The sequence below is a fragment of the Protomyctophum bolini genome, assembly GCF_963924005.1.
Source record: "Protomyctophum bolini genome assembly, chromosome: 11".
Classification (NCBI taxonomy): Eukaryota; Metazoa; Chordata; class Actinopteri; order Myctophiformes; family Myctophidae; genus Protomyctophum; species Protomyctophum bolini.
Genome location: NC_137872.1, coordinates 40,120,536 through 40,143,412, shown reverse-complemented (window position 1 = coordinate 40,143,412; position 22,877 = coordinate 40,120,536). Strand labels below are relative to the sequence as shown.

Sequence of the window (22,877 nt, the reverse complement as noted above, 5' to 3'; positions counted from 1 at the left end):
TAATAATACGTCCAATGCATCACAACACAACAGCAGCATTTCAGAAGAAGTGGCTGCTCATGAAAACCTCTCAAAGTGGCAGAGCCGACCTTGTGCCAGTATAACAGAGCACACCTGTATTCAATCAGTGTGCACAAAGCACTGAGTGAATTAAATAATAGTTTATAAAAACCTTTTTTATCTAGATGTTATACAGGTATATTGAGCAATAATAATGTGTGGTTGTTGTCAAGGTACACCCGGACTTGTCTCACAGTGAACTGTAAGAGTTCATCACATGTAAACAATTTATTAGAGCTTATACTATGATGTTTACCAGAGGCATGCGCTGTGCCACCTCCTTACCAGGGGCATGTTGGCATGGTGCATGCGCTGTGCCACCTCCTTACCAGGGGCATGTTGGCGGCGTGCATGCGCCGTGCCACCTCCCGCGTGGCGTTGGTGGTCCGGTAGCCCCAGCGACACAGGTGGAAGCCCAGAGACCAATATGGAGGCATCATGGGATAGCCTGTGAAGACGACAAAGCCAGGCCCTCATTTCAATATATTTTTTGAAACCATTTTGACCCGAGATCAGATTCTAAAAAAATGTCTGTTTGAAAATGACAGTTTTCTGAAAAAGCTATGTTTCTATGTCAGTCGTCCAAAAATAGCAGACCCACAAGCTCATACACGCCACCGAGTCTGCTATTTTTCAGTAGCTAAAGCATAACATAATTGTTGGAATTCAAAATGCTTTTTTGTTTATTTTGTTTTATTTATTTAAACAAATGAATGATGAGTATGATGTGCGCTTCTTATATCATGACGTCATGGCAATCAGTCAGTCAGAATGGTGGGTGGTTGTCATGGAAACCCTTATTACCAGTCACTGTGATGGCACTCAGGTACGACAGGGGAAGACGACACAGCTTTCGACCGTGCGTGGTCGATGGTTCAGTTTGTTGTTTGTCTGTAAGTTTACACCGTTTATTTAAAGTTTGAATACTACTGCTGCGAATATGGATGTTCTCAATAAATGGATTGACATAATCCAAAAGAGATTCAACGACTGGATATTGAATTAATCACTGCACGCTTCAAACTAACGACTGGATATTGAATTAATCACTGCACGCCGTCAAACTAAAGTTCAACCCAGTCGCCCTGCTGTTTAGCCTAGAAGTACAGGCTTCACAATAATGCTAACACCAAAAGGGGTTCCCGCCCCCAGAATGGGTTAAATACACTCATCATAGGAGAACTTGTGATGAGATGCCCCTCATTTAAATACACACACGTGCACTAACAGTCCTTTAGTATGCATTATGTCTACAATACATTAACCATGTTAAAAATGTCAAAAGCAAATTGGCCTGGGCCGTGGCTCAGCGGTCCAGGCACCTCGGCTGGTAATCCAGTCTGGCAGTGTGGAGTCGAGGGTTCGACTCCCGATCCCGGCGGCCTTTACTGCATGTCACCCCCCCCCCCATCTCTCTCCCCATTCCCTGTCAGCCTACTTTCATCTATCCCTCTACAAAAATAATAAATTAAAGGCGAAAGCCACAAAAAAAAAAAAAGGAAAAACAAAATGTCACACTAATTACAACATCTGGCAACTGGACGCAGGTGTGGACCCGAGACCCCTAGTCTGAATCTGCCCTTAAAAGATACTTTTTGCAGCTAATAGCTCTTTTGTTAAAAAGAAAAAAAAGTGAAAGTGAGTGAAAGAGATATGGGGTGAAATGGGGCAGGGATGGAACCCAGGATGTTTTTTGATTTAGTGGGAAGTGTGCACTGGTTGAGAAACATGGTTTTGGCTGACAGAGCCCCCGATAGGTTCAGTCAGTGTGTGTGTAGTTTTGACCACCGCACGCACGTGACGCACCGATGACCTGGAGGTACTGTCGGACGACGCTCTGGGGGTCAGGACCCAAGAAGACGTAGAGGTCCAGGATTCCACCGATGGTCACCCAGGTGAGAGCAGGAGCAGGCTGCAGGATCACCTCTGTACTCACACAGCACAGGAATAACTACATTACAGGCTGCAGGATCACCTCTGTACACACACACACACACACACAGCACAGTTAATAAGTACATTACAGGCTGCAGGATTACTATACAGAACAGACATTCAGTTCAGACATTTACATTAGTAATAATGACATATCCTCATACTAGGGGTACATGAACAGCACTAATATGGGAATGGGAAGCTCTGGCAGAGAAGGAAGACTATACTCATGACATTAATGAAGATATCCAAGCATAAAGTGACATCCCAGTAGTACCCATGACATTATTAAAGTGATGTCCAGGTTTACCCATGATATTAATAAGCGGATATTCAGGTACCCATGACATTAATAACGTACCCATGACATTAAAGGACAACTTTAGTTTTTTTCAAGCAAGGTTCATGTTTTAGGTTAGGTTATTAGATAAAGTAAAAGATGAGTGTTAATCTTTTTTCATTTGCTGCTTTCTTTCGTTTTAGGGATTTTAGCTGTTTTTGACAGGGGGTGGGGGCATTCGAGCATGGGGCTAAATATGTATTTTTTAACACAATTTTATGGTGATTTATTTTTTTATGGTTTACTATAGTCCTAATAAACGCCAGGAAATTACATCTGGCCACAGAAGATCACAGGATCTACTGAATGTGAAGGTAGCCTACTGGGGGAAGGCTTATACTGTGTGTGTATAGGCTCAATATGTCAGTTTGTCACATTCAATAGATCCCGTGATCTTTTGTGGCCAGATGTAATTTCCTGGCGTTTATTAGGGCTATAGTAAACCATAAAAAAATAAATCACCATAAAATTGTGTTAAAATATACATATTTAGCCCCATGCTCGAATGCCCACGCCCCCCCTGTCAAAAACTGCAAAAATCCCTAAAACGAAAGAAAGCAGCAAATGAAAGAAAATGAACACTCACCTTTTAGTTTCTCTAATAACAACCTAAAACATGAACCTTGGTTGAAAAAAACTAAAGTTGTCCTTTAATAAGCTGATATCCAGGTACCCGTGACATTAATAATGTACCCATGACATTAATGAGCTGATATCCAGGTACCTGTGACATTAATAACGTACCCATGGCATTGCTGTTGAGCAGGAAGACTCCGTGGGCCAGACCATCCTCCTCTTGTACCAGGTAGAATGGATGGGAGCCGTACAGATTAGCACCGCTCTACAGACAATAACATGAAATAAACAACTATATCTGTACCGTACCTTTCTTTTAAATCAGAACGTGGAATGGTTCATGCTGATCATTTAGCAAATACGATTATTTCTGTTATATTTCACACTGCTTCGCTTGTCACTAAAGGTTCCCATTGAGATCAGAGATCTCTTTTACAAGAGACACTGGATATGGAGAGATGAAACGTCACGTGACATGAACCCATTTTGGCGTTTGGTGTTGTTTTACTTTAGCTATTGAAAAAATAGCAGATCTACAAGCTCATAGCGCGGCACCGAGCTTGTAGGTCTGCTATTTTTTAAAAGCCAGTGCAAATCTTTGAATATATATTCGTTCAGACGTTTTTAACTCAAATATTTGCTTCAACATATTTTCAGATGGGGATCGGAAAATTGTCATGATTTAGGAAGACATTTTTTAAATTTCGACGTCAGGCCTAAAGGGGTTAAGAGATGTGCATTTGTTGTGGCGCCAACTCCACAGACTCACGCGCTGTTGTCAGATTTGGATTCAGATTTTACGGGGGCCAGTTTCGAATTGCAGCCGTCCGTAGGTGCCCTTTGAGAGCAGTTTTGAAGGAGTCAAGGGATTCACATGTCTTAATGACTGTTAGGTAGGGCGTTCCACATTTTGGTGGCATAGGAGCGAAAATAATTTAGTCCCTTGCTTGTGCCGAATCTGGGTTGTACATGGTTTGTTGACTCACGTGAGGGGCCATGTCTCTGTTCCACAGCGTGAGGGAGGTCCAGTTGAGGTCCAGGACGAGAGGGGCGTAGTGCTCCCCCAGGCCAGTCACCAGCGAGGAGGCCAGAGCGGTGGACAGCTGCAGGTACTGGTCAGCAAACAGCAGCGGAGCCACCGTGCTGTTCACGCTATAGTGACCGCCGGTCCGAGACGCAACAGGAAAGACACACGCAGCAAACAGGCAAACAGGAGAGATACATTAACTGTCTTCTAAATCCAACCATTTTTTTCCCCTGAAAAACCCATGTTTCTTTATCAGTTGTGTTCACACCATTTCATGCCAAGGACGCATAGAATGATATATATTTGGCCACAGACCCCCCCCCTCTTAAAATATGTTGTTCCAGCGACCACCACCCCACCCAGAAGCAAAGATACGAGTTAAAAACGTTGGCTGTGAAAGAATATATATTATATATATTCTTTCACAGCCAACGTTTTTTCGTTTTTCGTTTAAAAAAAATATATATACACTCGGTGCCGTGCTATGAGCTTGTAGATCTGCTATTTTTCAACAGCTAAAGTATAACATAATGCTTAAAAAAAAAAAAAAGGGGTTCCCGTCCTGAATGGGTTAAAACCTCACTGCAGAAATGTGTCATGTGTGAATCTCAATAACCTGAACAAGTACTGTACGGAACCAGTGTTGTTTTTGGCAGCAAATTTTGATTTGAGTTTTTAGTCATATTCTCTTGAATATAGTTTTCATTTAGCTTTAGTTACATTTTAGTCAACGGGAATGTCTTAGTGTTAGTCTAGTTTTAGTCGACTAAATCTGCAGTTGATTTAGTCGAACAAAATGTATTTTGGCGGGCCTTGATGCCGTCGTCGAAAATAGCCGATCTACAAGCTCACAACGCGTCGCGTTGTGAGCTTGTAAATCGGGCTATTTTCAGCATGCAACTAATTGTAAAATGACATACTGGATCTCTTGTCCACTAGTCCCTTCCTAAACATTTTAGTCTAGTTTTTAATTTGTTGACGAAATTGTCAGTATATTTAGTCTTAGTTTTAGTCATCATAGCTTAGCTTTTATTTACTTTCCATTTTGTTTTTGTCAGTGGAAAAGGGTAGTCGACGAACATTTTTCGTCTTTAGTTTTAGTCGACGAAAACAACACTGTACGGACAACAGTACTTACATGACCCGTCCATTGGATCGACGGCGTACGAGGAAGCCAAAAGGTTCAGGTTGGAATTCAACGGTGTAGAGGGGGTTCTGGACATCAGTATGAATGTCATCCTCATGGGGGAGAGGAACCTCGTATCGCTGAGATGAAGGGTCCTTTATCTGGAGGGGAACACAGCACGGTAACTTGTTAACCCATTCTGACCTGAGATCAGATTCATACGAAGGTTTCCACTGGACACACACTGGTCTGATGAACCCATTCTGACCTGAGATCAGATTTAAAAAATGTCAGTCGTTCATCGATTTTTCAAAAATAGCAGACCTACAAGCTCGTAGCGCGCCACTCGGTGGCACGCTATGAGCTTGTAGATCTGCTATTTTTCAATAGCTAAAGCATAACATGATGCGAACACACAAATGGGTTCCCGTTCAGAATGGGTTAATATGCCTTTCCAGCTGGGAACACCTCTGTGTCATTTTAGTTGTTGTCGGTCAGAAACTAATTATCTCCGAGTTTGTTTGGTTTTAACAAACTTAACACCCTACTTGATCGTACTACTTTGTGGGGGCGGGCGGCTGTGGCTCAGGAGGTGCCAATGCCAATGATCCGTGGGTCGGAGGTTCGAATCCCGGCTCCTCCTGTCCACATGTCGAAGAGTCCTTGGGCAAGACACTGAACCCTACACTGCCTCCAATGAGTCGTTCGGTGTGAGCCTTGCCACCATTGGTGTGTGAATGTGGGTAGTGAGGACGCTGGTGCTGACTGTTCGCCGCTTCACCTCCCAATGTATGAATGAATGAACTATTGTAAAGTACTTTGAGCACTTGGAAAAGCGCTATAAAATGCAATTCATCATTATTATTACTACAGCGTCCCGCAAAAGTATCAAAAGCAGCAGATCTGTGAGCTCAAAATGCGACACATTTTGAGCTTGCAGTTCTGGCACTTTTGATACTTTTGTGTGATTCCTGAAAAGTAACAGATTTGGAAAACGGGGTGTCTTTTCGTGCTTTGAATAACTTAAGTACTCTTTTCCACGGCTTATCTTTGGATCTATCTTATCCAAAATGTTTTAAAAAAAATAGTAAAAGTGACATATACAAGCTCACAGTCACAACACGTCACAAGAAAATGTAGATCATCCTCACAGAAAGATAACAATATCGATAGAGGTATTTTGTAAAACAGATAGTGAAATGTTTGTGATTTGGTCCCCCATTGACAGGCCTTAGAGATTACTGTATAACAGTGCGTACTCCATCTCTTTCTGAAGTAAGGTAAGAATAATATAGGGCAGAGATAAGACAGCCAGACCCTACAGACAGACTGACAGACTCACGGTGAGGTGCAGGCGACCGTGGCTTTCCTCCATGACCTCCAGACGGAGGGTGGCGACCTCCCCGGGCAGGTAGGAGGTGTGGGAGGAGCGCGTCAGGGCGGCAGCCTGGCCTCGCGCGGTGGGGGTGAGGGGTCCCATGCCGTAGCCACCGGCGTACGCCCGTGGATAGAAGCACCACGGTGGTCCTCCTCCTCCACCACCACCAGACAGAGGAGCGAAACAGCAGCCTCTCCCTTCACACTCCCCCTGGCTAAGGGCTCTGTCCCTGGCACAGTCAAACCTGTCCTCCAGGGCCATAGCACAGGTGTCGTCATCATCGTCGTCGTCGTCTCCACTGGGACTATCACGAGTGTGGGTTCGCCCTGAGTCCTGTGTGTGCTGGTGGTGCTCAGGACCGGGGCCAATGTTGTTATCCAAAACATACCCTCTCTCGTTGCTCTGTAGTTTTGCTGAATGGATCAGACGTCTCACAAATGCAACCACAGGGTTTTGCTGTGCACTGGTCGACTTGATCTGTCTGATGATCTCGTGTTCAGGACAATATCTGATGTACAAACATGTCAATAATAATGTCAAAGTGAGCAGGATCATAGCTGGGGCCGGCGACGAAGACAATACAGCCATGCTGTGAATATTCTGTGCACTCAGCATGTATAAACTGTGTTTAATAGTTTGAGTAACGTTTAGGAATGTGGAACTATTTTACTGTTACAGGTGCAATCAGACACTGCTGCTGAAGTTGGCTGTCGTCATTAGCTCCCCCAAACATTATAAACGTCATCATTCCACTATTCCAACAGAAGACAAGATAATTACATCTGTATCAGACTGCACTTTGTATATTTACGTGTCGACGCAAAAGCAGAACTTATAAAGACCATTTAATTCTGTTAAGCATGACCAAAACATCCACTTAGCTTGTGGCGTAGTGCCAGCCTGCTAACAAGCTACTGTCTAGTGAGCCTCAACTGCGCATGTTTCCTTCCATGGAGCAGTGGAGCGCCATGTCGTCGCCCCTACGGTCTTCTCTCTTCTCTTCGCGTCTCGTCCTCTTTAGAGTCAGACAGTCCTTGTGTGTAGGGAAGCCACCGTCCCCCATTGAATGGTGAGAGGAGACTTCTGCGTATTGTGTTCTATTCCCCCTATCAGGTAATTATGTGTGGGGGAAACTAGGGGTTACGTATGTAACCAAAGTTATATAACAGCGAGCAAGGCTGCTCACTTATGGGAGTTTGCGCCCCCTAGCGTAAACACAGAAGCATTATATAAACTCACAGACAATTTTGGCTGGGACTTTGAGACGTGATGACGTTGAGAACCGCCCACCGGTGCGCTAGTATAAAAGCGCGTCAACGTCCCTTAGTCTCCATTCGATAACAATTGTTCTCTTCTCAAGCAACAAGAAGGGAATCCTAGTGAGCAGCCTTGCTCGCTGTTATATAACTTTGGTTACATACGTAACCCCTAGTTATATTAATCAGCTTAGCAAGGCTGCTCACTTATGGGAGACTTTATTAACTCCCTTATTGTCATCGCGAAGTCTGGACCCTTAGGGCCCGTACCATCTGTGAGCAAGGACCACAGTACGTCCCCAAAAGGACTACTGCCCCTCCTTGGGAAAGCCAACCAGGCCCAGGTCTGTCATAAGCGCCTAAGAGGAGCCGACAGAACAACCAGCTCAGCACCCTGGAGAAAACCAATGTCCCCCCAGGGAGCCGAGTCACTCCACTAACTGGAGGCCACGCTCAGGACCGCATGCGCCATCGGCGCTGCTGTCACATCCAGCCTATAGAAGGTGGCAAAAGTGGAAGACGATGCCCAACTTGCAGCGGAACAAACATCCTGAACAGAGACCCCCCTACAGAGGGCCCAGGATGACGCCATACCCCTCGTGGAATGCGCCTTCAACCCTATGGGAGGCACTATATTCCTACCAGAGTAAGCCCGCTCTATAGCCTCCACGATCCACTGGGAAAGCCTAATCTTCGAGATAGGCAGTCCCACAGTCTTGGGATCCCAGGAGACAAACAGCTGTGTAGTCTTCCTTGTCGCCTTAGTTTTGTCCAAATACAACCTCAATGCCCTCACCGGACAGAGGTTATGCCTCCTCCTCTCCTCCTCAGAGGCAAAGGGGGGCGGACAGAACGCCACCAGGTCCATCGGTACCAGGGTAGCCAGGCGGTTCTTAGGTAAAAACGCCGGATTGGTCTTCATGACCACCCTAGCATCCCCATTAAACCTCATGCATTCCGCACTCGTGGACAACGCATGGATATCACCGACCCTCTTAGCGGTCATCAAAGCTTATTAACAACGCTGTCTTCAGCGACAATAGCTTCATACCCAACTCCTCCAAGGGCTCAAACGGTGGTCGGGACAGAGAGTCCAGAACCAAAGCAAGGTCCCATGAAGGGACCAAAGACCTAGTCACCGGAAGGAGACGACTAGCTCCCTTCATGAACTGGCGTACCAGCGGGAGCTGGCCCACCGTCTTGTCCTCAAACCGATGTGGCAGGCAGAGATAGCAGCCAGATACACCTTGACAGTACTAAAGGCTCTGCCTTTATCCAAGAGGTCCTGGAGGAACGACAGAACGACCCTCACTGGCGCTTGAAAAGGCACCACTTGAGCTGGTGAACACCAGTCCTCAAACAATCGCCATCTCAAATCATGCGCAACAGAACCCTGCCCGCGAATATTTGAAGTGAAAACACCACCAAATAGCCGTCCAAAGCACCCAGGCCTAGAAGCGGCCTCACGCCCCCCCCCCCCCTTTCTCTTGCGAGAAAGCAGCGGGGTAACACCGGTGCCGTCCTGCCCTATGGACGCCCCATGAATAGCCCATCCTCTCACAAGAGGTGGGTGCACAGGAGCCCTCATTCACCAATGAAAAAGCAAACGGGCGTGACCTACCGGGCCTGGGACAGCTCCCGTAGGAAACTGACCCAGTCGTGGGTTATACCACCCCACACATCGGCTCACGCCCTCCAAGAAGTTTCAGGCGGTGACAGCGTCAGTTCTCATGTATTATTTATTCAAGAAAAAACAATACAGAGCAGATACAGAAAACAGAAAAACAACAGTAATACTACAGAAAATGTACAGGGGCTAAGAGCGTGCACATTTCCTGATCAACCTCCATTCTCCCTCCGAGGACCGAGGGTGGGGCCCGAGACCCCTACCCTTATCGAGGTCCCTCATAGGGGAAGGAGGTGGGGCCAGTCCCGACCGGCCATTATCCCTAGAGCGTGGTCCAAAAGGCGAGGTCCGAGACCCCTCCCTGACAAGCCCGGGACCGCAAGGCGGAGGGGAGAGAGGCAAAGACGTCCAGTCTGGCCCCCTACAGCTGCCCCCATCGGTCGTGCCCCTCAGGAGAGCACGTCCCGTAGGACGGGGAAGGGCGTCGGCCCCCCACTCCGAGACGGCCCTGATGGCGCATCACGGTCGGAAAAGCCACGCCGTCCACTCCAACAGCCCTCCTGGTCGAACTTAGGGGGGTTATGGGGACCCCTCTCAGTCTGCCCTGGCGGAGGGCGGGGGTCACTCTAGCCTGCACCGTCGACCCACGTCCTAGGAAGGCCACCGCAGCGACCAGAGGGAACGCCACGGCCCCGTGCAGCAGGGGCGAATCCACCTGTTGCACGTCATCCACGTTCCCCTGCCCGGCGACGTCGGCCCTGTCGAAGGCGACGGGGACCCCGTTGTACGGCATCCCCTCATCCATCACATCCACCGGTCGTGGGGGAAGAGACGGCGCGTTGCGGATGCCGGTCCGCGGGGCCGGGATGGGCCCCGCCCGGGGGGCAGTCGTCCTCGGAGCCGCCCGAGGCAGTCCTCCGAAGAACCTCGCCGTGGGTTTCGGGGTTCCGACGACCTGCCGATTCTCCGGCCTGTCGAAGTGCATCCGCACTTCACGGAGGCGCGACTCCCTAAGGCCAGGGGACCTCATGCTGTTGCACGGGGTGCAGGAGGGGCCCTCCCCCGTGAGGGCATTCTCCGCGTGAGCCGTCCCCAAGCAGTAGAGGCAGAGACTATGTCTGTCTCCTCCCTCTATGAAACCCCTGCAGGCCTCCAGTGCGCAGGTCCTCCGTGGAGGGCCTCTGCGGGACCCCCGTGCCGCAGACATTCCGCGCTGGGCCTCATCCTCTTTGATCTGGACGAGGGCGTCCCGTTGGGCCTGGTATGCCCTCTGTGTACGCTTAATCCTACATCGTACGATCATGTCAGAGAAATCCAGGCAGTGTGTACACCGCCCCGGTTTCTCCATCGCCTCCACGGCGTGGCCGTAGCCCAGACAGTACAGGCACTCGTCGTGCCTGTCGGCCCGGGCGATCAGGCCCGGGCACGACCTGCAGGTCTTCTGCGGACGCTGGCTGTCGTCGTCCTCATGGGCGCGACGTTGCCGACGGCGGGCTCTGGTTGCCACAGACATCCTCAGCTAGGATGTAAAGGAAACAATAAAGCAGGTTAGTATCCAGTCATGTAAAGTGGGTAGGACAGAGCTATCACTAGCAGTCGCGAAAGCCGTCACCTTATTGAACAAGATACAAGCGGGGACTCAAGACAGGGCTGTCGCCAGCTACTGTAGAGGCGCCGCGGGCGTGTGGGGGCTTAGCAGGGCCCACAGTCCGTCACAGCATGGGAACCACATTGCACCAGCCCTGTGCTGCCCGGGTCAGTGGGCAGACACGTTAGGTGGAATGCTAGGAATGAACATCACTAGCTGGAGCAAAGGAAACCGAGGTCACGAGAGTGATCCCCAGGTTCGGTGAGCAGTTCCCGCGAGGTCGTCCGCCGATGGGGGGGGGCCCGAGTTTGGCGAAGCCAAGACAAGTGTGCGGTCATCAACCAGGCAAGCCAGCCACAGACCTCCGGTCATAGGCAGTCCCCACCAGCAACAGCCCGACTCACAGGCTAAGAGCCCGTCCATAGCCATCATCAGACCGTCACACAGCGTGGAAATCAATTGTTTCCTGAGGTCGCCCATCCGTGGGGGACCGTGCTGGCATTGTCCAGGTAGAAAACCCGGGGCAAAGTTGACAAGTCGGAGGCAGCCACCTTCCCCTGGAAACCAGGAGGCACGTGACGGGAGCCGTAGACCAGACTCGCCGGTGTCACAGGAGAACAGGGCCATCCATGGCCGTTCTCACAGACCGTCACCCGGCATGGAACCAAGGCGGCGACGTCTAAGTGGAAGCCGGGGCGAAGCCGTCAAGCGCCATTCATTCCTGTCAGCCAGGAAACACGCGACGGAGGCGGTAGCCAAGCATTCGCCGGCCCATAGAACGAGGGGTTACGAACGTAACCATCGTTCTAGCCATAAGCGAGCGGCCTTGGTTACACATGTAACCTCTAGTGGCGGCCAACCGGCAGCCACGTTCAGTGAGGGTCCAGGCAGGAAGTGGCATGCCGCTGCGAGCAGCCGCCTCATCCTGTAAGGTCAAGAGAGGCGTGGGCGGACATCGCAGGCAGGGCTCGCCGATTAAGGAGCCCTAGTTACGTCAGTAACCTCCGCTTCAATGGCCGCTCTTACAAGCTAAGTGCAGCGATAGCTGAGTCGCAGACCGCCACATCAGTGGGGTGCGAAGCAGCAGCCCGAGCCATCAGCCACGTAGGCGGAGGCTCCGTGGGCGAACACGCTACCAGCATGGTTCGCTGATTCATGCCACCCGGGTTACTAACAGTACCCTCGAGTTTTATCAATCAGTTTCACAGGGCTGTAAGTTTCAGACAACACGCTGCCGTGGGCTCGAAGGGCCGCGGGACGTCGTGTGTGGAAGCTGGGGAAAGAGCTATCACTAGCTGTTCACCCAGATCGTCAGCACAGCGTGAGAGCTAAACAGGCATATCACTATATGCTGTTTGAATCATCGGGGCGTCGGAGAGCGGCGCCTCCATGCAGGGGACCAGTGCCTGGCTCCTTGTTTCAGAGCGGCAGTGTAGGCCTTCTGTGCAATAGAGGTTGCCATAGCCCAGGCAGTAGAGACACTCGTCATGCAAGTCGTCATGGGCGAGCAGGCCCTTGCAGGTCTTGCACGCCCCTTGTATGCACTGGCTGTGAGCGTCCGCCCGGGCGCGGCGGCGTTGGCGACGGGTTGTGGTCGGGGACTCTGCCATCACACGAGGCTTAGAAGCACGTGGAAACGAAGAGCAGAGTTACAAGCAGCCACGTAGGTGGAGGCTTCGTGGGCGAACACGTTACAGGCAAGGCTCGCTGGTTCATATAACCCTGGTTACAACAGTAACTGCGAGTTTAATCAATCAGTTTCACAAGGCTGCGCGTTTCAGATCACCACGCTGCCGCGGGCTCGAAAGGCCGCGGGACGTTGTATGTGGAGGCCGAGAGAAGAGCTATTACTAGCTGTTAACGCAGGCCGTCAACACAAACGTGAGAGCTAAACAGAAATATTACTATATGCTGTTTAGAATACACGGCGCCACGGGCTAGAAGGCCGCGGGGCGTTGTATGTGGAGGCCGAAAAAAAGAGCTATTATTAGCTGTTAATGCAGGCCGTCAACACAAACGTGAGAGCTAAGCAGAAATATTACTATATTTTTGTGCAGCTCACCACGCCGTCACGGGCTTCGGGGCCGCGGGACGTGCGTGTGCTGTGTCGGCTACACTAGCTGTTAAAGCAGGCCGTCAACACAGACGTGAGAGCTAAGCAGAAATATTACTATATCTTGTGCAGCTCACCACGCCGTCACGGGCTTCGGGGCCGCGGGACGTGCGTGTGCTGTGTCGGCTACACTAGCTGTTAAAGCAGGCCGTCAACACAGACGTGAGAGCTAAGCAAAAATATTACTATATTTCGTGCAGCTCACCACGCCGTCACGGGCTTCGGGGCCGCGGGACGTGCGTGTGCTGTGTCGGATACACTAGCTGTTAAAGCAGGCCGTCAACACAGACGTGAGAGCTAAGCAAAAAATATTACTATATCTTGTGCAGCTCACCACGCCGTCACGGGCTTCGGGGCCGCGGGACGTGCGTGTGCTGTGTCGGATACACTAGCTGTTAAAGCAGGCCGTCAACACAGACGTGAGAGCTAAGCAAAAAATATTACTATATCTCGTGCAGCTCACCACGCCGTCACGGGCTTCGGGGCCGCGGGACGTGCGTGTGCTGTGTCGGCTACAGCGGGCTAATGGTAGCAGCCACCGATGCCGGCACCCGTGTGGAAACTAACAAAGGGTCGAGGCCGTTTCTAGCCCGTCACACGTTCGGGACCTTAAGTCACCGAAGTTTGTGTGGAAGCAAAAACACGCTATTGCTAGCCGTGTCAAAGACCGTCACACGGGTAAAGAAACTTAGCAGGGCTCGAGCCACCACACAAGTTACATCACCCACCAAGTTATTATTAACCTTGGTTAAGGAAAAACGGACTTACCGTTTTTCTTTACTTCTCGAAGCCTCTAGGAAAGCAGTTTCCGCGGTACCGAGAAGTTTTCTCGTCCTTATGGAAATAACTCAGATGCTAAACCTTAGGGAGACTTCGCTTGCGCTGTGTTACACACATGAGAAGAAACAAATGAATGGAGACTAAGGGACGTTGACGCGCTTTTATACTAGCGCACCGGTGGGCGGTTCTCAACGTCATCACGTCTCAAAGTCCCAGCCAAAATTGTCTGTGAGTTTATATAATGCTTCTGTGTTTACGCTAGGGGGCGCAAACTCCCATAAGTGAGCAGCCTTGCTAAGCTGATTAATATAACGTTATCCTATGGATGCATACTGTTGAATGCCAGGCCTGCACTCTGGGTTTTATGTGTTTTGATGGGGAAAGAACATCATTAGCGTGTGCAGTGTTTTCTCACTGTGACCACAACATATGCATATGAGCTAAGCTAGCTAACGTAGAAACAGCGAGATCTTGTATGAGACGACACTACCCAGCTAACATTTCCCCGCTAGCTACCGCCTCCCGCTGTCGCCTTCACAGCGTAGCACGCCCGGGCTGGCTTGGACTTCCCCCCGCTGTCCGCGCGTCAAACCATCGCGATTTAATGCCTCGTGAATTTACAGCGATTTACAGTCCCTCCTCACGCTGACGTAAGGCTTGCCTCCCCCGCCCGTCTCTCTCTCTCTCTCAGACAAGGATGTGCATATATGTATAAAATACATAATTTTTTAACTATTGAATATAATTAAGTGGATTCTTCTTCTACTTCTTCTTCTTGCGGTTATATTTATTATTATTATTATTGTTGTTATTAATAATAATAATAAAATAATATGTACCCTCAGACTAGTAATTGTAACTTTAGTTCAGGCTAGCCTACCTAGCCTGGAGCCGAGGCTTTACCCGGCATGCATTGCAGTGTTGTTGTTTTTGTTGAATCGACGTACGGGGGTGGAGGCAGTCGCAGAACGGCAGAAGACAAGACTCTCCAACAAATGCTTATATTAGTTCTTACACAGTTTTTCTCCGGAGAAATTCAGTTGAAAGGTCAGTGTATTTTTATATCCGATATCTACCGTGTGTAGTGTAATTGCACGTGTTAAAATCGTTTCGATCTTTATCTGTGTATGTTTCCCTCTAGCTAGCTAGCCTAGCTACCTGGGCAATCTATTGTTTGGACGAGGGGATAAGGTTAGCATTAGCAAACGTATAACTCATGCTATTTTAACAGGTAACTTCTTATTGTGTTGATAAGTCCTTAAACACAATTATTCGAATTAGATAAGATTTGATACGTTGCTTGTGTAGACTACATAAACAGCATTTAGCTGTAAATCACATTTTTTGTCATTCTTTGTTTTAGAACTTCTCCTATGGTACCACATCAATACAGCATGGGGTCTGTGTGTATGTGGGGTCTGCAAGGCTAAATCTTCGTCAAATGTCTGTCTTGCAAATGTAAAAAATATCACATAGTAGGCTAATGTTTAAAACAGACTTTTTTTGTTATTCTATTATAGGTGCAGATGCAGTGACCAAAATGAGCATTGCCATGCAGGTACGTTCCACAATTGCAAATAAAGATTTGTCTAATTACAACACATTTTGATTTAATTTTTGTCATTTTAGTCATTTTGTTGTTTTATTCTAAGCCTGATTTTTACACTTGGTTGCATGCTGAATATAGCTGGTCTACAAGCTCGCAGCACATTGTGTGCTTGTAGATCTTCTGTTTTCATCAAATTGATTTTTATGTACATACAATGTTTACCATTTTGTTGTTACTGTGATTTCAGACACAGGACTTGGATCTGTTGGGCGTACAAACGGTAAGAACATTTCTACCACTGAATTAAGGTTGCATGCTACAAGCTCTCTTGCCTCAAGTTTGCTGTTACATTTGAAAGAAATTTGACTTGAATTTGATTTCATTTTACAGACAAGGTGACATGCTGTACAGAGCTGAGACATCGTTCTTTAATTTAAGGTAATTGTTCATTTTACCAAGGACAGAAAATTGGCACCCAACAATGTGTAACTGTGTACCATTGTTACCATCATAACATTTTAAATGACTGAGGTGTATTATGATGAGTACTGTGGCACTCTGTGCCACACTATGAGCTTGTAGATCTGCTATTTTTCAACAGATAACAGCTTTTAAAATAATGTTTAAAACCTATTAGGCGACACAGATGCGTCCTCAGGTCTAAATGGGTTAAGGCAGTGCCATCAAAACGTTATCCCACAATAATTTATTTAATTAATTCTGTGATTTCAGACGAACTTTCGCTGGAGGAAGACCTATCGACTTCAAATGCAACCTCTGCTGGAAAGGCTACCACCAGTTGGGTTTCCCTGACCCTCTACTATACGCAACATCCAGACCTCAAGGAACGCACCCAGCTTTCCGTGCTCGGACATACAGACATGGGGACATACATACATTGCTACGCTCAGAAACTCCTGACTCCACTCAGAAGAGAATTGGTGTTTTAAAGACTTAAGCTGTCTTCTAAATCCTCACAGATTTTAGTTAAAACATTTGCTGCAAAATAATATATATTTACAGATTTGTGCCACATTTTCACAATGTTTCAAAATGAGCAAATCTACAAACTCGTTTTCAACAGCTTACAGCTTTTTAAATAATGGTTAAAGTGGCTAAAACCAGGGGATCTTGGACTTCAGTGACAGGGACCTGGGGTCTGAGAGCCGGAGACGTTGGACAGGGTGCATTTTGGAACTTCTGCTGGCGGCCACCACCAGTCAGGCTTCATAAAGGAAGGAAACGGACAGGCACGGCAGGCAGCTCATCAAATGGTGGTCCGTGGCTCAAATGGTGAATAACTTTGGCATGAAAAGGTTTCAAACCCACCGCTATAGGGGTTTCCAAATGGACTCTTGAATGTATGCTGCACGATTTCTTGCTCAAAAGGTGAATCTCGATTGTGTGTTCTGTTTATTGCTGTGTAACTGTTATTGCAACATTACTGGGCCTACATAACTAACTCCACACAGAATAGACTTGGTGTTTTATAGAAATTAAACTTGAACTGATTCCACAAAATGTCTTCTAAATCCTCGCAGATTTTAGTTAAAACGTTCACTGTGTTTGGGCCACATTTTAGTATTAGCAAATCTACAAGCTTGTGAGCTTGTAAATCTGCCAACAATCTAACAGCTTTTAAAATTATGGTTAAAGTGTTTGAATGGTATGACTGTTGTTTTCTGAAAAGCCTAGATGTTTCTGTATCATTGGTGTTCAAACGATTTACTCCAATCTGAAAATATGTTGTTCCAGGGACCGCGCTACGAGCTTGTAGGTCTGCTATTTAGTTTTATCCTGAAAATGTGCAAATCTTTGAATATATATTGTTTCAGAGCAAACGTTTTTAAACTCATCTTTGCTTCTGGGTAGTCCCTGGAACAACATATTTTCAGATACTGTAGGTGTCTGCGGCCAATTTCATAATATTTCTGGGGTCCTTGACATAACATAATTTGAGAACCACTAATATAGAAACATAGGTTTTTCAGAAAACTGTGGAAATGTGGACACAATCTTATCCAACATGTTCTGGTGGTTTCAGGAAAGTTGGTGTTTTATAGATTTTAGAAGCCAGTGGTTCTCAGAGTGGTCTTAAAGTGCATTCTCAGCAAAATGACATAAAAATCAACCACTTGTATTCTAAACTTGGTTGTTTACATATTTTTTCTATGTGCCTAAATGATTTCATTGTAACCTTTTTTTTTCCTAATAAAGAAACAAAATTAAGTATACATTTGCTGCTTTATTATGTTTCTATAAATATGTGGGAGGGAGGTGAGCATGGGGGAGGATCGAGGGGTGCGGGGTCATATGGGGGGGGGGGGGGGTGTCATAAGACAGCTCCACGCTGTCCTGCTGCTGCCGTCGTAGCTGACGTTCGAGTCGCGGCAGAGAAGCGGGGCGCCGGCTACACGCGCGTCGGCGCGCACGGCACACGCTGATCAAGAACGACGCGGCCACATCGTGCGACGCGCCCGGCGGAGGACACGATCGGCGGCGCGCGGCGACCGCCTCCCGCAGGCGGCGCGCCATAACTTGCTAGCTGGGTAGTGTTGACTGACCCGTCCCCCATAACCCATTGTAACAATGGAATGCGGAAGTGCTCATTCTATCTCAATGGGATAGTTCCAATGTTTGAAACTTTTGCCCATAGCACCCCGCTTTACGGCGAGATCAAAGCGTACTAGATTACTCTGCGTAGCACAAGCCATGTCGGGACTCGGCAGACTTCACCTCGCTTTTTGTATTGTAAGTCACAGAGTTACGATAAAAAGGAGGATCTGAGACTATATTAACGGAGTCTGTGATGTATATGCACAACTCTATAAAATAACTGGTGCACAGTTATAATTACTAGGCCTACCCTACGTGTTGAACATGGGTACATTTATTTTGCCACATTGCAAATTATTGGTGAAATATGCTAATGTGTGAAAAGAAGACAAGAAATATAAAACATTTAAATGAGAGTTTATTATGTTATGTGTGTTTTTATAAGCTACCTGGGCATGATGGCATTGAATAAAGATCACATTCTATAGGAAATTATTATAATTATGAATTAATTAACTTATAGTGCATTATTCCATATCGTTATCATTTGGCTATATGAAACAGAAATGAGACACACCCCTTACCTTCTGCATGGACCTCAGGTTCAACCTCAACATTAGCCCCTTTCGGGACCCTCGGTTACCTTTTCTAAATTTTGGACGGCGGTACCCTAGACCAGAGGTTCCTCAACCACCGGTACGCGAGATGGGAATTCCAAGTTTTCCTGTCGTATAAAAATCCATTTGAAAACACTGAGAAAAGAGAGGACAAACACCAGACCTGATGGCCATTGCGCGTAGAGTGCGACGCTCAATCACCCATTAGAATGCAAATGCCTGCCTTTCAGGCTGCCTTTATATCCTACTCGTCTCTTTGAAAACGCTTCTGATTGTGCGGGGGCGGGGGGACGATGACACACCAAACGGTGGTGAAAAGTTGACTCGTCCGTTCACCATGGAGTATTAAAAGGATAGAGACTGAACTGGCGCGAAGCTCCGCCCCCTCCGCTATTCATGTCAGTGGAAGTTGCTCAGTGGTGTTTTGAAGCACCCGGAAGGCTGCCGGAAGGACTGTCTATTTAGCTGATTCAGCATTTGGACACCTGCGGAAGTGCAGCTGGGCTTTAACATTGGGTGCTCGGTTGCACGGGGTTTCCTCGTCAAGAATCCACGGGTCCGCCTGCAGTCCTTCCTCTTACCACTAGGGCCCAGCGCTTCAACATTGGAGTGCATAGCTGGCCCCTTGCCGTTCACCGACTGATTTATAAACGGCTTCGAGTCAGTGTTACTTCCGTGTTGCGTAGCACTGTCCAATCCTTGGTATCTTTACTGTTCATGTATGCTCTGCGGGCATCTTGTCACGATCGCGCTAATGAACGCTACATGGTGACAGTATAGGTTCGGTTGACTGAATGGTAAATTGGCATTTGCCACAAAGCTCTTCTATTGCCTGCCTGACACGAAACTATAAATGACAATAATGACTGAATTGTTAGTAATAACTGTAGTTATTGATGAATAACAAACTATAGTATATTCATTAGGATTTTGGGGTTTTCAAACTACTTTAGAATGGTTTAACACGAGCAAAGACAAGGTCAAAGTGTCCCGAAGGCCCTGGGTGACACTAAAACACGAAGACCCTAGGAGGGTTAATGCTCATTCATAGTCTGGATTTTCGGTGGTGGGGGGACCACCGCTCCGGTGGTGAGGTGACCACCGGAGCTGAAATAACGTTGAGCGGTGGTGAGTAAAAACAGAGAGAAGGGGTGGTGGCGGTGGTTTGCTCTTCACCGTGGCTCGTGACGTCATGTTGTTCGGTGGTCACCTAACCACCGAAAATCCAGACTATGAATGAGCCTTGAATCTCTTATCCCTACTTTAACTTGGTTGTCTTGTTCTCTCTATAGTATCTAAGTGTGTGTGTGTGTGTGTGTGTGTGTGTGTGTGTGTGTGTGTGTGTGTGTGTGTGTGTGTGACTCAGCAGCCCTGAGTCCATACTTGAGCTCTGCTGCCCTCTGGAGGACAGACCATGCAATGGCTCCTCCCACCTTCACCTGGGAGGACAACAACCACACTGATACAGGCAGTGAGTCTCTCTCTCTCTCTCTCTCTCTCTCTCTCTCTCTCCATTTTTCTAAAGTGCAATACCTCACGCTTAAAAAATAGCACTTAACCCGAGTCTGTTCCCCTCCTGAACTCCGACCATCTTCACTTGCACTTTACAGCGTGATGCTGGTTTGTAAAAACGATGAACTAGTCTGTGATGAATTGTTATTTATTTAACATGAATTGTAACGTTTTTTCATTCTTGCACTTTACAGCATGAAGCTGGTTGTAAAAACGATGAACTAGTCTGTGATGAATTGTTATTTATTTAACATGAATTGTAAGGTTTTTTCTTTCTTATCTATATTGGTCCCTCTCATATGATGTTTGTACTTTTGTAGCTTTTTCTACTGTATGAATATGTGATGTTTGTCTGTATGTCTGTTTTTAGAGCACTGAAACAAATTCCAATTAACATTGACAAATATCACTTATGTTTTTGTTTTGTTGTGATAATCCTCCCTACTATAGAGTGTGCTTAACATATAAGGAGTTCCTCCCTGTCCCCAGTTAACCCCTGGGGGTCAAAGAACCTTAGGTTTCGTTTTTGGCTAGGTGGCCCAGCCTTCATCCAATAAGGATAGAGAGGGGCCTTCCACCAATCATGATCGAGCGGGGGCAGGCCTTTGTGTATGTGCTGTTGGCCTGTCGCGTGTCCCCCACTGTAGTGCATGCATGTGCACATCTTGTTATCGGGGCGGACCGGGGGTTTTTCAAAATCACCCAAATCACTGAATGCTCCTTTAAGACTACAATAAGAGAACATCTGTCTTTTATCACTTCCTGCTTCCTACATAATGTAATTGAATGCTTGATGTTTTGTATAAAGCAAATTCTGCTGACGTTATGTTCTCTCTCTCTCTTGGGGTGGGATTGGCTCAGGTCTTAGAGTGGCCGTTGGAGCAGCCGGATGGGAACCTTGGGGTTCCCAGTTCGATCCTGGGCTCCCCCAGAGTTAAGCGTTTTTCATAGTCTGGATATTCGGTGGCAAGGTGACCACCGAACTACAACATGACATCACTGAGCCGCGTTGAAGTGAAAACCACCACCACCGCCCTTCTCTCTGTTTTTACTCACCATAAAGTTATTTCAGCTCCGGTGGTCACCTCACCACCGGAGCGGTGGACACCTCACCACCAAAAATCCAGACTATGCATGAGCCTTAAGTGTCTTTGAGCAAGCCTCTTTGAACCCCTAATTGCTCCCGATGTGCAGGTTGGTGCCTTGCGTGTTTCCCTCCGCCATCGGTGTAAGAATGTAAAGCGCTATAGATAAATGCGCCATATAAATGCACAATTGACCATTTTTCTCCATGTTCTAGATCTCCAAATCCTTCCTGGTGTGTGTAAAGAGGAGTCTTCCCCTGATCGCCAGGAGAAAAACAGCAGTAGTCTGGTAAAACTAGAACCTCCACAGATTAAAGAAGAACAGGAGGAGAGCAGCTCCAGTCTGATCCAGGTGAAATTAGAACCGCCACAGATTAAAGATGAACCTGAGGAGAATAGCTCCATACTGGTCCAGGTGAAATTAGAACCTCCACAGATTAAAGATGAACCTGAGGAGTGCAACTCCAGTCTGGTCCAGGTGAAAATAGAAACTCCACAGATTAAAGATGAACTTGAGGAGAACGGCTCCAGACTGGTCCAGGTGAAAATAGAAACTCCACAGATTAAAGATGAACCTGAGGAGAATAGCTCCATACTGGTCCAGGTGAAAATAGAAACTCCACAGATTGATTCAGAAGTATTTCTAAAACCAGAGGACGCTGCGGGATTATCGTTGACATTACTAGCAGTGAAAAGTGAAAATGACGGTGAAAACAGTAAGACAGAGCCTCTAGCCAGCACCTCTTTAAACAGTTCTTATACTTATAACAGTGATGACTGGGAGACCACGGATGATGAATCCGTTTTGAACACACTGAAATCATGCAAGACCCAACCTGTGGAAGGACACAAATTGTCTCATAGCAACCTGTCCCAGAACCTGAAATCATTTAAACAAAAGCCATACATTAGAGGTAGTACAGAGTGTGGTATAGTCTGCGGTGGCATGAGTGTTCTGGCAGAACACGTGGTTATTCATACAGGCAAAAAGCCATTTGTTTGTACAGTTTGTAACAAAAGCTTTACAAAAAATGATTACCTGAAATCACACATGAGGATTCATACAGGAGAAAAGCCCTTTGTTTGTACAGTTTGTAACAAAAGCTTTAGGGTAAATCAACATCTGCAAACACACATGATGATTCATACAGGAGAAAAGCGCTTTGTATGTACAGTTTGTAACAAAAGCTTTTATCAAAAATCAAATCTAAAAACACACATGAGGATTCATACAGGCGAAAAGCCATTTGTATGTACAGTTTGTAACAAAAGCTTTAGGCATAATCAAGATCTGCAAACGCACATGATGATGCATACAGGAGAAAAGCGCTTTGTATGTACAGTTTGTAACAAAATCTTTACAAAAAATGATTACCTGAAATCACACATGAGGATTCATACAGGAGAAAAGCCCTTTGTTTGTACAGTTTGTAACCAAAGCTTTAGACGTAATCAACATCTGCAAACACACATGAGGATTCATACAGGAGAAAAGCGCTTTGTATGTACAGTTTGTAACAAAAGCTTTTATCTTAAATCAAATCTAAAACCACACATGAGCGTTCATACAGGAGAAAAGCCCTTTGTATGTACAGTTTGTAACAAAAGCTTTAAACAAAAATCCAATCTAAAAAAACACATGAGGATTCATACAGGCGAAACACCATTTGTTTGTATTTAAAACTTTAACTACAAAGTATGTCTGAAAAAACACATTAGGATTCATACACGTGAAAAGCCATTTGCTTCTAC

General features: G+C 46.9%; 1 protein-coding gene and 1 long non-coding RNA gene across 2 annotated transcripts in view; one reads left to right on the top strand and one right to left on the bottom strand.

Moving 5' to 3' along the window:
- LOC308323485 (lysosomal alpha-glucosidase-like) overlaps positions 1-7,505 on the bottom strand; it is a gene marked incomplete at both ends in the record, with an annotated part of 32,648 nt that extends 25,143 nt beyond the window's left edge. The window contains 7 exons of the mRNA XM_080775213.1: positions 390-508; positions 1,867-1,986; positions 3,080-3,176; positions 3,898-4,063; positions 5,077-5,225; positions 6,407-6,855; positions 7,376-7,505. Coding sequence (XP_080631339.1) covers positions 390-508; positions 1,867-1,986; positions 3,080-3,176; positions 3,898-4,063; positions 5,077-5,225; positions 6,407-6,855; positions 7,376-7,505 — 1,230 coding nt within the window. The remainder of the gene's footprint in view (positions 1-389; positions 509-1,866; positions 1,987-3,079; positions 3,177-3,897; positions 4,064-5,076; positions 5,226-6,406; positions 6,856-7,375) is intronic.
- Positions 7,506-19,886: 12,381 nt separating this feature from the next.
- LOC308323208 lies at positions 19,887-22,742 on the top strand. The gene is made up of 3 exons (XR_013964810.1): positions 19,887-19,999; positions 21,341-22,042; positions 22,077-22,742. It is a non-coding gene; the product is annotated as an uncharacterized lncRNA (long non-coding RNA).
- Positions 22,743-22,877: the final 135 nt, after the last annotated feature.